Source organism: Sinocyclocheilus rhinocerous, unplaced genomic scaffold (assembly GCF_001515625.1).
Source record: "Sinocyclocheilus rhinocerous isolate Xijiao unplaced genomic scaffold, SAMN03320098_v1.1 scaffold63, whole genome shotgun sequence".
Taxonomy (NCBI): domain Eukaryota; kingdom Metazoa; phylum Chordata; class Actinopteri; order Cypriniformes; family Cyprinidae; genus Sinocyclocheilus; species Sinocyclocheilus rhinocerous.
The window spans coordinates 813,168-829,448 of record NW_015659563.1 but is presented as its reverse complement, the minus strand read 5'-3'; the positions used below and the strand labels follow the sequence as shown (position 1 = coordinate 829,448).

The window sequence follows — 16,281 nt, the reverse complement described above, 5'->3', positions numbered from 1 at the left end:
ATATATATAAAGATTTTCAGACTTTTCTTGAGAGCAGTTTGCTCAGCTCCATTATGTTGAGCCACATCTATCCATAAAATGCAGAATTCACAAAAAAAAATCCTTATTAAAGGGATCCTTCATCCAAAAATGAAAACTCTGTCATTATTTACTGAACTTCATGTCGTTACAAACCTGCATGACTGTCCTTCTTCTGTGGAACATAAAAGATGATGTCTGGAATGACTTGAAGTTGAGTAAATTTTCATTTCTGGGTGAACTATTCCTTTACGGCATTTACTATATTTACTAATAGAAGATTGAACTGATAATTGCTTATTGATTTATTTATTTACATGTTGATGTTCTTTTTATGATTCTAATTAATTAACTATAAACTTTTCAATGAATCATACCTTATTAACATCTGGGTCTCTAGATATCCATGTAAATATACGTGACGCTCTCACCTCCAAAGATCTGCACTAAACCGACAGTAATGATGAGCCCCAGAGCCAGAAGCTTCCCCATGGTAAAGGCGTCCTGGATCCGTGTGGCCAAACGCACACTGTAGCAGTTCACCCATGTCAAAAACACTGCAAACATTCACACACACACACACACAACAACATAAAATATAATGTCTTGATTGATTCACTTCAATGCATGACTTCAAATTCAGTGTTTTTCTAACGATGCGACTAAAGTTTCATGTTAGAAATATGTCTTGTTGGCATCAGGAAATACTTGTGTGGTGACAGAAATGTGGGAACCTTGAATAATGAGAGCTAATGCAGCAATCACATGCTACAGAGCCACACCACTCCAGCACGGAGCCGTCGAGTGCTGCTGGCACGGTTCCAAGAAAAGAGTATTTACTTAAAACCAAAATTAAAATACTTTAAAAATAAAACAAAAAATAAATAAATAAATAATAAAAAAAAAAAAAAATATATATATATACATACACATCTACAATAACTAGAATCTTTGTAATTAATTAATGAATTAAGCAGTGGTGATTAGCCTTTTTTGAACCTTCATCAAAGAATCCAGAAAACCGAAAACAATCTAAAGCCATTTGACTCTGTCCACGTTTAACAGCGAGCTGTTTCGAGAAATAAACTGTAACATAGAGAAGTCAAGCACTCACGTATGCAGATAGTGGACAGCATGCGTGTGGCTATGTATGGAGGAATGCAGTATGGGAAAACAGGCTGAAGCACGTAGTTGGAGAACGTGAGAGCGATGACTGCCAGTGTGGTGGGATACATGATCAATACTGCACTCCATAACAGCAGAAACCTAGAGAGCAGCACAACACATTCAGCATATGACTTTCATTCATTGTTTAGTAGATCATACATGGCCCTGTCATACCCCATGAGACCGCCAAAGATCTCTGTGACATAGGAATAGTCTCCCCCAGATTTAGGGATGGTGACCCCTAGTTCAGCATAGCAAAGGGAGCCCAGAGCAGCTACGCCTCCTCCTAACACCCACACCACCAGCGCCAGGCCAACCGAACCCGAATGCTCCAGAACACCCTTAGGAGAGATGAAGATCCCTGAGCCAATAATGTTACCTGAGAAGAGAGAGAAATATGTGACTGTCATTTCCTGAACGGGCCCAGTGATGCATAGAGCAAGCCTGGTGTCTTTTTCTGTTCAGAATATTTCACATTCACAGCTTTATATTTTATTAGCCAATATAGATGATGATGATGGTGATTATTATTACATTTGCATAACCATCTGAATGCCACTTTATAAGCACACAAGTAAACACTCTTGGTTCAACTAGTGAACACAATAAAAACACACTGGTATGTATTTATGTATGTGGGTCAAAGACGTTAAAGGGGTCATATGATGTTGCTAAAAAGAACATTATTTTTTTTCAAATAAGTAACGCCAGATACTTTGTTTTATCATGTATTGACTGGCAGCTCTCCTGTCCTCATGTTGAGAGAAATCAGGAGTGAGTTCAGAGGCGTTGTGTGCGCTGTGAGAACATGATGTTACTGTAGATCTAGACTAAATGTGAACATGCATTTACTCATCTCACTTGCATAAAAACAGATTCAGTATTTCTCAAAATGAATAAAAACAGTCAAATGCAAACTCAGGACATGAAGCAAACATGTTAAATAACACAAATATTGTGGCTAGAAGGGATACAGCAAAAAACGGAAGCTAACAACACGCATTGAATTTATTTAATACACGAGTTTCACAATTTGAGTTGAATTACTGAAATAAATGAACTTTTCCACGACATTCTAATTTATTGAGATGCACCTGTAGTCATTATTGTTGTACAGTGTGAGAAAAATTACGCTATATTGATGTGCGCATGCCCAGTAGTTTTTGCCATCTAGCCTTAACCACAAATATCCTTTATGTATTTAATTCCATTTTATTCACCAGTATCTTTGCTGTTGACCTTCAATGATCAACCGTACTAATAAGCAAAAATGACTTTAGATAAACATAACATTTGTGTTTCTTTTGTTGTTGTTGTTGTATGTTTGTTTCCGAAGAGAGAGAAAAATGAGGCTAAGGCAGATGAGAAAAAGTAACGCAAAAGTAACATAACACATTACTTTCCATAAAAAAGTAACTAAGTAAAGTAATTAGTTACTTTTTTAGGATGTAACGCAATATTGTAATTCATTACTTTTAAAAGTAACTTTCCCCAACACTGAATTTAGACATAAGTAAACATATAAAATTAAAAAATATCTGCAAACTTAAGTTGTTGTTTTTTACACTTAATTGTTTGTACTGTATTGTACTTTGTTATCCGAGAATAGATTTTAAGACAGACAATGAATAAATTGATGAATAAATATGTAACTGGGGAATAAAGAAATCAAATATATAACGTAATACAGGAAAACAAAACGATCAGTTACTATGTTATTAACTAAATATACTAAAGAGCTATACTGTGTGTGTGTATACATATATATATATATAAACACAATTAAAACTAATAATAATATATAATAAATAATAAGCAATTAATAGTCTATAATAAAGGAAAATAAAGCAATCACTAGCTAATCTATGGTAAGAAATATTTAACATGGATTAAAACGCAAAAAAGTCCATAATGTGTGTTTTAGTGTTCATAAAATCACCAAATATAAATGTCCACATAAATGTGGACTAACAAAATGGCGAATATCGGTGATGCATTTGTCTTTATAAGTCTTGATATGTTTACATGTTGGAAGAATGGCCCACAATCAAAACGAAAACGAGTTATAAACTTTCGTTACCAATGATGATCGCGCAGGCGCTCAGAAGTCCAATCTCCTTCTTGAGCGTCACGCGCTCAGGGATGCCGGAGTCTCGTTTAAGCTCGCTGTCTTTCATGATGCTCCTCTGAGCCTCGGTCCTGTTCCGCTCTACTCCAACCATTTCAGAGAGCTGGGCTTCCTCTCTTCAGCTCGCTTCAGAGGACTGAACACGGTGAAAAGGCCGCGCAGGCGCCGCACCGCGCGCTCTCCGGATAGAATGTTAACGAGCGCGCGGCACGACTGATCCACGCACGCGGTGCGCATTGGCCTGGCGTTTCACAAAACCATCAATTGATACAACAATATGACCTCTGCACTTAAAAAAAAATTAAATTATACACACACACACACACACACACTTTTTTCCCCTCAAAAGGGCAGCAACAGATACTCAAGTTAACCTAGTTAAACAGTTTATGGCATGTTTACTGAGGCAGTTTCAGTCAATAAAAGGATCTATAGAAGAGCAGCTGAAAGGACGGGTACAGGGTGATCCCGCATGCACACAGACGTGTGTTTGCAGCGCAGAGGTCTCCTCGTTCGTCCTGAAAGGATCCCCAGTGTGGAATTTAGGAAGTCAAGTCGTGAATTTGTGGCTGTAGCTTTTCTCTGCATGCAGATAAAGGAGGCCCGTTTTCAGCTGATCTCCCCGAGGAAAGCCGTTGAGAGTGAGCTGCTTTGTAGTCCAGCAGGAAGGCTGAATGAAGCTCTGCCAGCAGAATCTTAAGTATTTGTTTTTTATTTTGTCCTTATGCTTATCCATTTTATTTTTAAATATAATAATAATAACTTCATCACAAAGTTTAAATGAAAATCTCAAATGATCAATGTGGTCTCAGGCCCAACTGTACAACAAACACATTAGTTATTAATATCATCCCTTGTTTCTGCAAATGCCCCATAGCATTTTTTTATTTATTTATTCTGTGGAACTCAAATAAAGATACGCAAATATATAAATGAACAGGAACAGAACAACAACTCCCACTTTGAAGTGGGATGGGGCTAAGGAACAAACACTACATGCAATGTTGTGAGTCTTTAGCGCCACCTTCTGTCTTTTTGTTGAAAGTCCTAATGTTAATTGCAGAAATTGATATAATGTGTGGCAAAATTCTACAATATCACTGTGTGTTTTACTACTTCGTAAAATATGGCAGTTTCATAGAAATACACTGAAAATATCAGCACGATTACATCCAAGGCATGGCTTAAAAAGTGCTGAAATGCTGTTTATTTGCATATTTTTGTAACATGCATTCCTATGTGAACTGCTTGTGGAAGAATGCGGTGATATGCTGGGCTGTGGCCTGTCCCACTATGGGCTCCAGTTCATGCACTGAAGCTCCACTGAGCTGATGGATACTGGGGAATCGCTGGAGGAGCTGCATGGCCTTCACCTTTCCAACGCCAGGAATCTGCTGAACCAGACTCAACACCAGTGGCTCCAGCAGTCTGCACACGCTCTTCCTGCGGAATGGGTTCTCCTTGTTCTCTTCAAGAACCTGCGGAGGACGAATGCGTTAGGATCTCTCAGTGAACAGCACTGAAACATATATTTTTACATCGATGTCTGAAGAACATATGGCTTTGCAGAAATGTTTTGTATAAATCCAACAGGATGATCAAGAATATATCTTTTATTAGGTGCACCTGTTCAACTACTCGTTAATGCACATATCTAATAAGCCAACCACATGGCAGCAACTCAATGCATTTAGGCATGTAGACATGGTCAAGATGATCTGCTGAAGTTCAAACCGAGCATCAGAACGGAGAGGAAAAGTGATTTAAGTGACTTCGAAAGTGGCATGGTTATTGGTGGTCTGAGTATATCAGAAACTGCTGATTTGCTGTGATTTTCACGCACAACAATTTCTAGGGTTTACAGAGAAAGGTCATAAAAAGAGAAAATATCCAGTAGGCAGCATTTCTGTGTGCAAAAATGCCTTGTTGATGTCAGAAGTCAGAGGAGAATGGCCAGACTGGTTCAAGCTGATAGAAAGGCAACAGTATAACTCAAATAATCACTCGTTACATCTCTGAACACACAACATGTCAAACCTTGAAGCAGAAGACCACAGCAGCTGCCACTCCTGTCAGCTAAGAACAAGAAACTGAGGCTACGATAAACAGCATTAAAAGCATGGATCCATCCTGCTTGAGTGCAGTTGTGCACTGAAGAGTGCAGCTTTCCAGAATACCAGTACATGAGCGTGATTGTGGATGTGATATTGATTTTATACAACAGTTCAACAAATGATAAGTTAATACTGAGTGAGTTACAATATTGTCTGTTTCGCCAACAAAAATAGTTCCAAAAAAGCCAGAGCAAAACTAAAATGTTTTGTACTTGAATGCATTTGTGCTTTTAAACAAATCAATGATTCAATGATCCGATTCATACATTTTATACAACAGTTCAACAAATGATAAGTTAATACTGAGTGAGTTACAATATTGTTTCGCCAACGAAAACAGTTCCAAAAAAGCCATAGCAAAACTAAAATGTTTTGTACTTGAATGAATTTGTGCTTTTAAACAAATCATTTGAGTCAATGATTCAATGATCCGATTCATAGTTTTAAAAATATTAAAAACGCAAAACACACCTGATGCGAATTCTTTGCTCTTCATTTTCTATAAGCAGAGTTAACAGACCCTGTTGTGTTTTCTTGTCATTTATTAAAAGAAGGTACACCGCCATCTTGTGCCGACTAAACTGACTTGAACGCACCTGACGTCGTAATTACGATTGTCAACTCGTAAGTACGAACGTCCCAGGAGGACTTGAACGCAGCATTAGACTGGCCTAAAGCAGCCATGGTTCCAGCACAAAAACACACTCTCATAATCAAAATACATCATTGTGTGTGTACAAGTATGCTATTACATACAAATAAAAAGATGTGGCATTCACTCACCAGCTGTGCTATGAGCTGAGCTGCTTCAGGAGCGGTGGACACAGGCAGCAGAGTCAAACCAAGCTCCAAAACCACAAACTTCTGCAATCCGCTGAAGTACTGCTCGCTCAGGTGAGTCTTTTCCACAATCACAATAGCCTGCAGACCGCTGTTCGCCTACAAGAATAAGGCCAGTTCGGTTTTGTTTGACCATAAATCATCATAATATAACAATTCCAAAATATCACAATCTGATCAGAGCTAATCAGTGATTTACATTTCTAAATCGGACAATATTCCTCCTGTAGCTGTTTCCTGCCACCAAATCGCTTTCTGACACATAAAGGACACAGGTTTTATTACTGAGACAGAAGTCCACGACACCCAGCTCCTCCTCAAAGATCGTCTTCACGCTCCCTGACAAGACAGAAGTTGTTTTAGCAACATTATTAAGTGCATTCAGGCTGCATCTCATATTAAAGAAGAACTAGACCAGACCATTGATTATACTAATATTTACAAAATTGCAACACATAAGACTATAAGCAAACACGGATCTTAATAAAGAAAGACATACATAGTTTGATGGAAATGCTGCATTAATTGATCACTGTACAGGAGAAGTAGAAACTGCTGATGAACCATGCATGTATATATAATGGTGTCTAAGAAGAAAATGTATATATATATATATATATATAGTTACTTTTTTTTTTTTCCCTAGGCCTGGGTAATGTATTGTTTAACCCAGGCCCAGACCACAAAATATTAATTCAGCAATAGAAATATTATAGCTATGGATATTATATTACAGCTAGTTTCCAATACAACACTTCTCATTTACGTTTAGTATAAATTGATGTTTTAAAATAACTAAAACTGAAATAAAATAAATATAATATATAGACAAATTTAAAAACAACAAAAGCTGATAAAAATGCTAAAAAAAAAATACACAACAAAATGACTAAAACTTTAACATGAAAGCATATATATGAACTAAACTCTCAGTGATACTAAAATAACACTGCTTGATTACTGAAACTGAATTTAGTGACCCAGGTTTGTACTGTAAAGCTGCTTTGAATGCGTGTACCTAGGATACATACAATATTAATTATAAATATTGCTATAAAGCGAAACAAACGTATCGGTCACGTTTCAATTCTACAAATGTTAATGATATCAAGTTAAATGACTAGTGTGAGTGTGAAAGTGTGTTTTAAGCGTGTTTATTTTCTGTTTGCTCTGTGAAGTGTTAGAAGTGAGAAGAGTCCAAAAACACACAAGTGTGTGAATAATACCAACCTTTGAGACTCCGCACGAGCGTCGAGCCCCTCCACCTCTCGTGAGTGAGTATGTGTCCGTACGGAGGAGCCGCGTGCAGGAGCGTCGCGGGAACCGGTTTAACGTTACACTCCATAACAATCAACACTGAGTGTAAACAACATCCGTACACTCCAACAATAGCATCCCTGCTTCTCGCTTGGGGTCGCCGTAGAGTTACAACGGATTCTTACATAATGAACGCTAATAAACACGACAACAAATAGCTTTTATTAGCATTTTATTTATCTTTAGCAATCGCCCACTTCCCGGTTTCACGAAACACACAAGTCTCGTCAAATCTCGCGCCTGTTTTAACCAGCAAATATCGCGATGTTTCTGTAGCACCCCGCTGCCGCTGATTGGCTGCCGTGAGTCCATTTAAACAGTTGAATCCTTACCGGAGCGTTTAGATGAGTGTTGGATAGACGTGTGTTGGGATTAATCTCCTCTGAAACTTTTATTTAGCAGACTCTGCAGTGCGTGTTGAGGTAAGTGCAGAGCATGTGTTAATACGGGCGTTCAATGCAATCGGAATTGAATTGTAAATTTGAATGTTATATATGAATGTAAATTATAATTCTTATATTAATTTTATAACATGCATTTCCGAATAAAATGCACGCTGTAGAAGTCCAGCTCAGTTTGCTCGAACCAGAGATGCACGGTGAGATGTGAGCGTTTAGTTTGGGTGGCCCTCTGTGATTCAGTCAGCTGGGAGAGAAGGATCTAAGCCCGGACATGTTTCAGCCAGACCTCACGTTACCATCAATGCTGCACACTTGCCTTTAATAGCAGGTGGAACATTTTCTGATAGACCCATTTGTAGAGTAATACATCTCTGTAAGTGACTTAGTGTTTGTTTTCCTTACGCGTTTATTTTGGCAACACATTGACATTGTTCTGCTTCTGTTGTAGCCTTTCTGCATCTTCTTCCCTTTAGTGTATTTGTTTTCTTTTTCTATCTTAAAAAAGTCTATCTTATCTTTTAATGCATTTATATACACTGCTGTTCAAAAGTTTGGGATCGGTACATTTTTTAACGTGTTTTAATCAAGCCTCTTCTGTTCATCAAGGCTGCGTTTATTTGACCAAAAATACAGAAAGACAGTAATATTGTGAAATATTATTACCATTTAAAATAATGGTTTTCGATTTTAATATATTGTAAAATGTAATATATTGCTGTGATCAAAGCTGAATTTTCAGCATCATTACTCCAGTCTTCAGTGTCACGTGATCTTCAGAAATCAGTATAATATATGATTTCTTGTGACATCTTTCAGGATTATTTGATGAATAAAGTTCAAAAGAACAGCATTTATTTAAAATAGAAATCTCTTCTAACAATACAAGTCTTTATCATCACTTTCTATCAATTTAACATGTCCTTGCTGAATAAAAGCATTAATTTCTTTCAAAATAAAAATACAAATACTGACCCCGAACTTTTGAAAGGTAGTGTATATTGTTTACAAAATATTTCTATTTTGAATAAATGCTGTTCTTTTTATTTATCAAATAATACTGAAAAAAAGAATCGCAGGTTCCAAATAAATATGAAGCAGCACAACGGGTTCAACACTAATAAATCCGCATATTAGAATGATTTCTGAAGATCACGTGACACTGGAGTAATGATGCTGAAAATTCAGCTGCAGATCACAGGAATACAATACATTTGAAAATATATTAAAGTAGAAAACCCCTATTTTAAATGGTAATATTTCACAATATTACTGTTTTTCTGTATTTTGGGTCAAATAAATGCGTCCTTGATGAGCAGAAGAGACGTCTTTAAAAAACATTACAAATCTTACTGATCCCAAACTTTTAAACGGCAGTGTATTTGTTGGTTTGTTTTAAAAATTGAAAATACAGCATGTTTTTAAATGATCAGCATGCTGCACATATTTAATGTGTTTTACGTTGCCAGCTAGTAAATGTTTTCAGGAGCAACCGAACGAAAGGGAAATGTTTGTGTGTGGTGTTTTACACATGTGCTGGTCTTCTGTGTGCAGGGTGGTTGCTGAGGATGGGGCTTTGGTTTGTGATGCTGTGGGTGTTCAGCATGCAGTGTGGTGAGGTGGATGCTTTCTTTGACTGGCTGAAGACGTCTGCACCCGCTCCTGCTCCTGCTCCTCCTCCTCCAGAGGAAACTATTGCCCCGATTCTGCTCCACGGAGAGACTCCGGCCTTTGAAATGAGTGTTGTTGATGAGAAGTTTTTGGCAGAAGCAAAGCAGATGGAACTCAGTCCACTGGATAGCTGCCATTTCCGGGTAAGCACTGCACAATGTATATGGCATGTTACTTTTAATCATTTCACAATCAACAATCAGTTAATTACAGGCAATAGAACAGCCATGTCAAGCCAATTTTCTTTAAATAGCGCTATATACAATACATACTGCTTCAAAGCAGTTTGTCACCAAATTCACCAAAAGGTGAATTTCACTTTTTTTTATCAAACTTATTTCAAACTTACCATCACAGTATATTGATATAAAAAAAGCAAAGGGAAAGAAAATATAAATTCCATTTGTTGTTATCAACATCATAAAATGCATTAAAACGTTACATTAAACCAGGTTTTCCCAAACTGGGCTTAATGTAAGAACCGCAGTGGGTTCTGCGAGTTGTTAAAAAAAAAAAATAATAATAATAATAATTCATACATATGAAAACAATAATGACTTTTGGAAATGTAAAAGAGGAAAAACATAATTAGGGAGAATCAAATTATGAATAATGTACTGCCATGTGTGAATAATATGGAATCATGTCATTTATAAAAAAAGTAACTAATCTGAATATGAGCATTTTAAAATGTAATAGTTTAATTTAGGGCTGCAACAACTAATCGATAAAACCAATTATAGATTATGAAAATCACCGACAACGATTCCCATAATCGATTAACCGAAAAAATAATCGACCAACTAATCGATTATCAAAATAATCGTTAGTTGCAGCCCTAGTTTAATTACAAGTACTTATCTTTTGGAATCTGATTACATGATCCAGATTACATGTAATCAGTTACTACCCAGCGCTGACTGTATCTAACAGCAGTATCAAGTATGCAAATGAGGTAAAACCAAGGACGCATTCATTTATTAGGCTACTGTCACCTTTAAGAATCTAATAAAGTCCCCATGGAATCACAATTTAAGTTTCGTGACTTTCAATATGAATGCATTAGCCTTAAGTTATGTATGTGAACGTATGATATGTAAACTGTTTTGCTCCAAAAGAAGTGTCAAAATTGGCATTTAGATGATATATGCATTAAAAATTTACAGTATTTCTCTACAACCAATATGAATCGAAACTTTTGACGACATCATTCTGCACTTCAGCTTCTCATCAGATTTTATGTCCAATCAAATATAGCATCTAAATTGTCTCTAACCCTCTACATTATTAAAAAGATGCTAAAGCTCTGTCTGAATTAGGTTGCTTGTACACACATTTACTAATTTTTGTGTGGTGAATAGCACGTAGTGCACTATATTGAGGATAGTGAGCGATTTAAAGGAACACTCCACTATTTTTGAAAATAGGCTCATTTTCCAACTCCCCTAGAGTGAAACAGTTGAGTTTTACCGTTTTCGAATCCATTCAGCCGATCTCCGGGTCTGGCGGTAGCACTTTTAGCTGTAGCTTAGCATAGATCATTGAATCTGATTAGACCGTTAGCATCTCGTTCAAAAATGACCAAAAAGTTTCTTTATTTTTCCTATTTAAAACTTGACTCTTCTGTAGTTACATCGTGTACTAAGACCGACGGAAAATGAAAAGTTGCGATATGGCTTGGAACTATACTCTCATTCCGGCGTAATAATCAAGGAACTTTGCTGCCGTACCATGGGTGCAGCAGGCACTACGATATTACGCAGCGCCTTAGTACACGATGTAACTACAGAAGAGTCAAGTTTTAAATAGGAAAAATATAGAAACTCTTTGGTCATTTGAGCGAGATGCTAACGGCCTAATCAGATTCAATGATAATTAACTCTAGGGGAGTTGGAAAATGAGCCTATTTTCAAAAATAGTGGAGTGTTCCTTTTAGGTATTGGCTGTTTTTATAAAAAGGATTGAGCTCTTTGATATGTCCTGCCATGAATTATTCTTTCAATCGGAAATATGCCGGCACACAGAAAATGAAGGTGCTTTTAAGGTGTTATTCTGCATTTATAGACGCATGTATATTATAATTTTTTTAATAGGTTGTTGCTCAGCTCAAAGCTACTTGCAGCGGCCTGTCAGAGGAGCAGCTGGCCAAACTGGGCGTGGCTTTGTTCAACTGCCAATCAGAGGTGGAGGGTCGCAGGACTTACCCTTGCACTGAAGAAATGGTATGGTCAATGGGCACTAGGGATGGGCGATACCCCTTATTTTGTTTTCGATACGATACCAATCCAATGCATATTGTATGCATTATTATTATTTTTGTTAAATAAAACCACTGGTAAATAAAACGCACCTTAGTATCGATATTTTTGTTTGAGTATCGATACTTTCGATACTCGCGTCAGTATCGATATATCGATACTTCGGATCGATACGCCCATCCCTATTGGGCACAACTTTGCTGTTTTATTGGTCCTAAATCTGCTGATCTGTTTGTAAGTGAAATACTTACAATATTATCTCTCCCTGCAGTCTATTAAAGAGTGCACAGCGGACATGGACTCGGATACGTGGAATGCATATCACATTGTCAGTAACCGAGCGCGCTCTGTGTGTTACGCCACGCGCCAGCAGCACTTCCGCAAGCGAGCGGAGCTAACCGTCAATGCCCTGATCTCCACCGCAACTAGTCAACTAGATGCTATGAAAGACCTAAAGGTGTGTTATAAAGATCTTAATTTCGTGTTTCTTTTGCTCCTGGTCTTACTGTGCACAATCATGTCATGTTTATTCCAAAGAAAGGTCGCTTGGGTGCTTCTGTCTCATTCTGAAATCTCACATTATGGGTAATATGGGTTGTGAACGCACTTTCATGTTGACTTCACTGTTTTATGGCTCTTTGTGTTTGTTGATCTGCAGGAGGGTCAGAAAGAGCTGAGGGAGATGACCGCCGCGTCACTGGACAAGCTGCTTGAGGGTCACAGCGCCCTACAGCTCCAGCAAGGGGCCCTAAAGGAAGGGCAAGAGCAGCTGGATACCTCCATCAGTGAAAATCTGCAGAGACTGGCACAGGAGAAAGTTCTCATCAGCACCGGGCAGCAACTAGTGGCTCAGTTAATTCAGGGCATTACACGGAGAATGGGTCAGTCATAGATAAATGCACTTGCTTCAAAGGTGACCTGTGAATTCTCACTTTCAGTGGTTTAATATCTTCATAGTAACTTTGCTAAAGGATTAGCTCACTTCCAGAATAAAAAAAATCCTGATAATATACTCACCTCCATGTCATCCAAGATGTTCTTGTCTTTTTTTTTTTTTTCCCTCAGTCGCAAAGAAATTAAGGTTTTTGAGGAAAGCGTTCCAGGATTTTTCTCCATATAATGGACTTCAATGGGGATCAACGGGCTGAAGGTCCAAAGTGCAGTTTCAGTGCAGCTTCAAAAGGCTCGACACGATCCCAGCCAAGGAATAAGGGTCTTATCTAATGAAACAATCTGTCATTTTCTTAAATGTATACATTTTAACCACAAATGCACATCTTGCACTAGCTCGACTTCACGCATTATGTAGTCATGTTGGAAAGGTCACGCGTGACGAAGGCGGAAGCACCGACCCAGTGTTTACAAAGGTAAAACAACGATGTCGGACACTTTTGAAGTTGGAGGAGAAAATGAGATGGAGTTTTTCGCTCTCCCCTTCCTTTCTGAACCGGAGCACACAGACGAAGAGCTAACCGCGCGCGACCTTTCCAACGTGATTACGTATTTGCGGACGCGCATCGCGGAGCTAGTGCAAGATGTGCATTTGTGGTTAAAAAGTGTGTGTATATATATATATATATATATAATGTATAATGGCCGATGGTTTCGCTAGATAAGGCTCTTATTCCTCGGCTGGGATCGTGTCGAGCCTTTTGAAGCTGCACTGAAACTGCACTTTGGACCTTTTCTGAACCGGAGCACACAGACGAAGAGCTAACCGCGCGCGACCTTTCCAACGTGATTACGTATTTGCGGACGCGCATCGCGGAGCTAGTGCAAGATGTGCATTTGTGGTTAAAAAGTGTTTGTGTATATATATATATATATGTATGTTTGTTTGTTTGTAAGAAAATGGCCGATGATTTGCGACTGAAGACAGAAAGACATGAACATCTTGAATGACATGGGGTGAGTAAATTATCAGGAGATTTTATTCTGGAACTGAGCTAATCCTTTAATGCTATCTGTCACTTAACTGGTCATATCTTAGTCATATTTGACTGCCAGTAGCTATAGAATGTTTTATATCTTTGTTTCATCTCCATTACACGTTTGCAGAGAATGTAAGTGGGCAGCTGAAGGATCAGAGTGCAGAAGTGCAGGAAGGACATCAGGCGATTCTTGATGACCTGGCTGTGGTCCGAGGAAGTGCTCAGGACATCTATGAAAAAATGGGTGATTACTTCTGAAATGATACATTACCGGTCAAACGCTTGGAAGAATTACAATGCTATTTTTTGTTTGGTTTTTGAAAAGTCTCTTCTGCTCCCCAAGGTTGCACTTATTTAAATGTATATAGTAAACCGTTATCTAGTGAAATATTACAATTTATAACAACTGCTCTATTTGAATGCGTTTTAAAATGTAATTTATTCCAAATAACGAAGGAGTGGCTTCACAACAACTCTGTGACTGTTCTTGAATGGCCCAGCCAGAGCCCTGACTTAAACCCAATTGAGCATCTCTGGAGAGACCTAAAAATGGCTGTCCACCAACGTTTACCGTCCAACCTGACAGAACTGGAGAGGATTTGCAAGGAGGAATGGCAGAGGATCCCCAAATCCATGTGTGAAAAACTTGTTGCATCTTTCCCAATAAGACTCATGGCTGTATTAGATCAAGAGGGTGCTTCTACTAAATACTGAGCATTTTTCAGTTTTTCTTTTTTAATAAATCTGCAAAGATGTCAACAATTCTGTGTTTTTCTGTCAATATGGGGTGCTGTGTGTACATTAATGAGGAAAAAAAATTAACTTAAATGATTTTAGCAAATGGCTGCAATATAACAAAGAGTGAAAAATTTAAGGGGGTCTGAATACTTTCCGTACCCACTGTATATAGTAAACCGTTATCTAGTGAAATATTGCAATTTATAACAACTGCTCTATTTGAATGCGTTTTAAAATGTAATTTATTCCTGTGATCAAAGCTGAATGTTCAGCAGCATTACTCCAGTCTTCAGAAATCATTCTAATATGCTGATTTGCTGCTCAATTATCAATTATTATTGGTGCCTTATTATTAATAATAATGGTTCTTATCAGTTTTGGGATCATAGGAAACAATTATTGAAACTGAATTTGCTGCTTATTTTTTAATATTTATTTATTTTGTGGAAACAGTGATGCTTTTTTTTCTGGGCTTATAGATTAGATAGATAGATGGATGGATAGATAGATAGTAGGGGTGCTCCGATTGATGTTTGATCGGCGGTCTCTAAAAAGGCCGATCTCAAAAAAACGATCTGATGACGCGCCTGCTGTGAGAGGTTTGGCTCGACATGCAGCTGCACCGTCTCAGTCTTTGTGCGGCACGGGTAAAACCATTATAATGCTTTAGGTGATGTACAATTCATATTTCTTCATTAAATAACTTATAAAGTAATTTGAAAACTTTCTGTGAGACATAATTTCACAAACCGCATGAGTGAATCACCGCGCGCGCTCTCTTTCCCTCTCAAAATACGCAAATGACTTTAAATCACATCGCGTCTGCACTATAAACGAGCTGACACAGGAATGGTCACTTGCACAATCGAGGCAGTGTCGCGTCGTCACTAAAGTTTATGAATTGCATTTCTTTTTAATTCTTGCCAGTGTTTAATCATTCAGCACTCGCGCGCTCTCCTGGAGACCGTGCGCTCATGCACACACGCATAATGCCAGGTTGCAGTGCGTATGCGGTGAGTGTTTTTTCCGCGCTCATGTTAACGGATTAAAGCGTTCACACTGCACACGGTTGCAGTGCGTTCCAGGAGCGGTGCGTCTGCTGCAGTGCAGCGATTGTTTCCGCTGCAAGCGCTGAATTAAAGTAACAGCGCATTGTTTGCGGTAAATATGAACATGGATTGACACGAAAATGTAGTAATTACACCATAAATGCATATAATTAAAGTCTACTGTGTTTCATAATCAACACAGGCTATGGATTTTTGGCTAGGTTTAAAGGAGAAGAGCACTTTTAGATAAACAAGGCAATACTAGATGGCATTCGTGGAGGTAGGAAAACAACGTTCTTTATAAACGCTAATTTTAAATGCTAAATTAAGATTTAAATGCAAAAGAAAAGGCAGTAGACCGTTTCTGTCGGAGGTAAGTTTTCATTTAGAATGTTTGTGATAATGTAAGAAAAGTAGTTTAAAGGGGTCCTATTATGCTCTTTTACGAAGTCTTGATTTTGTTTTGGGGGTGTACTAGAACAGGCTGTCATACTAGGTTGATTTGAAAAACATAATTTTCACATATTTTACATTATTACAACACTTCTCTCCCCAGTCTGGCATGAACGGCTCGAATAGTTCCTGTATCAAATGAAAGCCCGCCTTCTGAAATACGAAATGTGCTGTGATTGGTTAGCTGGGCCAGTGTGTG

At 38.0% G+C, this 16,281-nt stretch overlaps 3 protein-coding genes across 3 annotated transcripts in view; 1 reads left to right on the top strand and 2 right to left on the bottom strand.

The window, feature by feature from the left end:
- LOC107723946 (asc-type amino acid transporter 1) overlaps positions 1-3,999 on the bottom strand; it is an 11,079-nt gene extending 7,080 nt beyond the window's left edge. The window contains exons 1-4 of the mRNA XM_016532677.1: positions 3,266-3,999; positions 1,360-1,564; positions 1,133-1,284; positions 450-575 (exon numbers count right to left, since the gene is read on the bottom strand). Coding sequence (XP_016388163.1) covers positions 450-575; positions 1,133-1,284; positions 1,360-1,564; positions 3,266-3,407 — 625 coding nt within the window. The 5' untranslated portion in view covers positions 3,408-3,999. The remainder of the gene's footprint in view (positions 1-449; positions 576-1,132; positions 1,285-1,359; positions 1,565-3,265) is intronic.
- Positions 4,000-4,068: 69 nt separating this feature from the next.
- On the bottom strand, positions 4,069-7,851 carry faap24 (FA core complex associated protein 24). Its single transcript, XM_016532703.1, has 4 exons — positions 7,498-7,851; positions 6,467-6,606; positions 6,211-6,366; positions 4,069-4,791 (listed from the first exon to the last, which is right to left on the bottom strand). The coding sequence occupies exons 1-4, from the start codon at positions 7,610-7,612 to the stop codon at positions 4,549-4,551; spliced, it is 654 nt and encodes a 217-aa protein (XP_016388189.1). The 5' UTR covers positions 7,613-7,851; the 3' UTR covers positions 4,069-4,548.
- Positions 7,852-7,929: 78 nt separating this feature from the next.
- The window catches only part of LOC107723969 (protein brambleberry-like), a 15,085-nt gene continuing 6,733 nt past the window's right edge, over positions 7,930-16,281 (top strand). Inside the window, exons 1-6 of the mRNA XM_016532702.1 lie at positions 7,930-8,006; positions 9,537-9,796; positions 11,747-11,875; positions 12,183-12,368; positions 12,570-12,792; positions 13,970-14,086. Coding sequence (XP_016388188.1) covers positions 9,551-9,796; positions 11,747-11,875; positions 12,183-12,368; positions 12,570-12,792; positions 13,970-14,086 — 901 coding nt within the window. The 5' untranslated portion in view covers positions 7,930-8,006; positions 9,537-9,550. The remainder of the gene's footprint in view (positions 8,007-9,536; positions 9,797-11,746; positions 11,876-12,182; positions 12,369-12,569; positions 12,793-13,969; positions 14,087-16,281) is intronic.

Coding starts and splice junctions, on each gene's coding strand:
- faap24 (XM_016532703.1), bottom strand. CDS start 7,612: ATGGAGTGTAACGTTAAACCGGTTCCCGCGACGCTCCTGCACGCGGCT. Junction 6,367..6,466: donor ATATTGTCCGATTTAGAAAT/GTAAATCACTGA, acceptor TTATTCTTGTAG/GCGAACAGCGGTCTGCAGGC. Junction 4,792..6,210: donor CTCAGCTCATAGCACAGCTG/GTGAGTGAATGC, acceptor CGTCCTCCGCAG/GTTCTTGAAGAGAACAAGGA.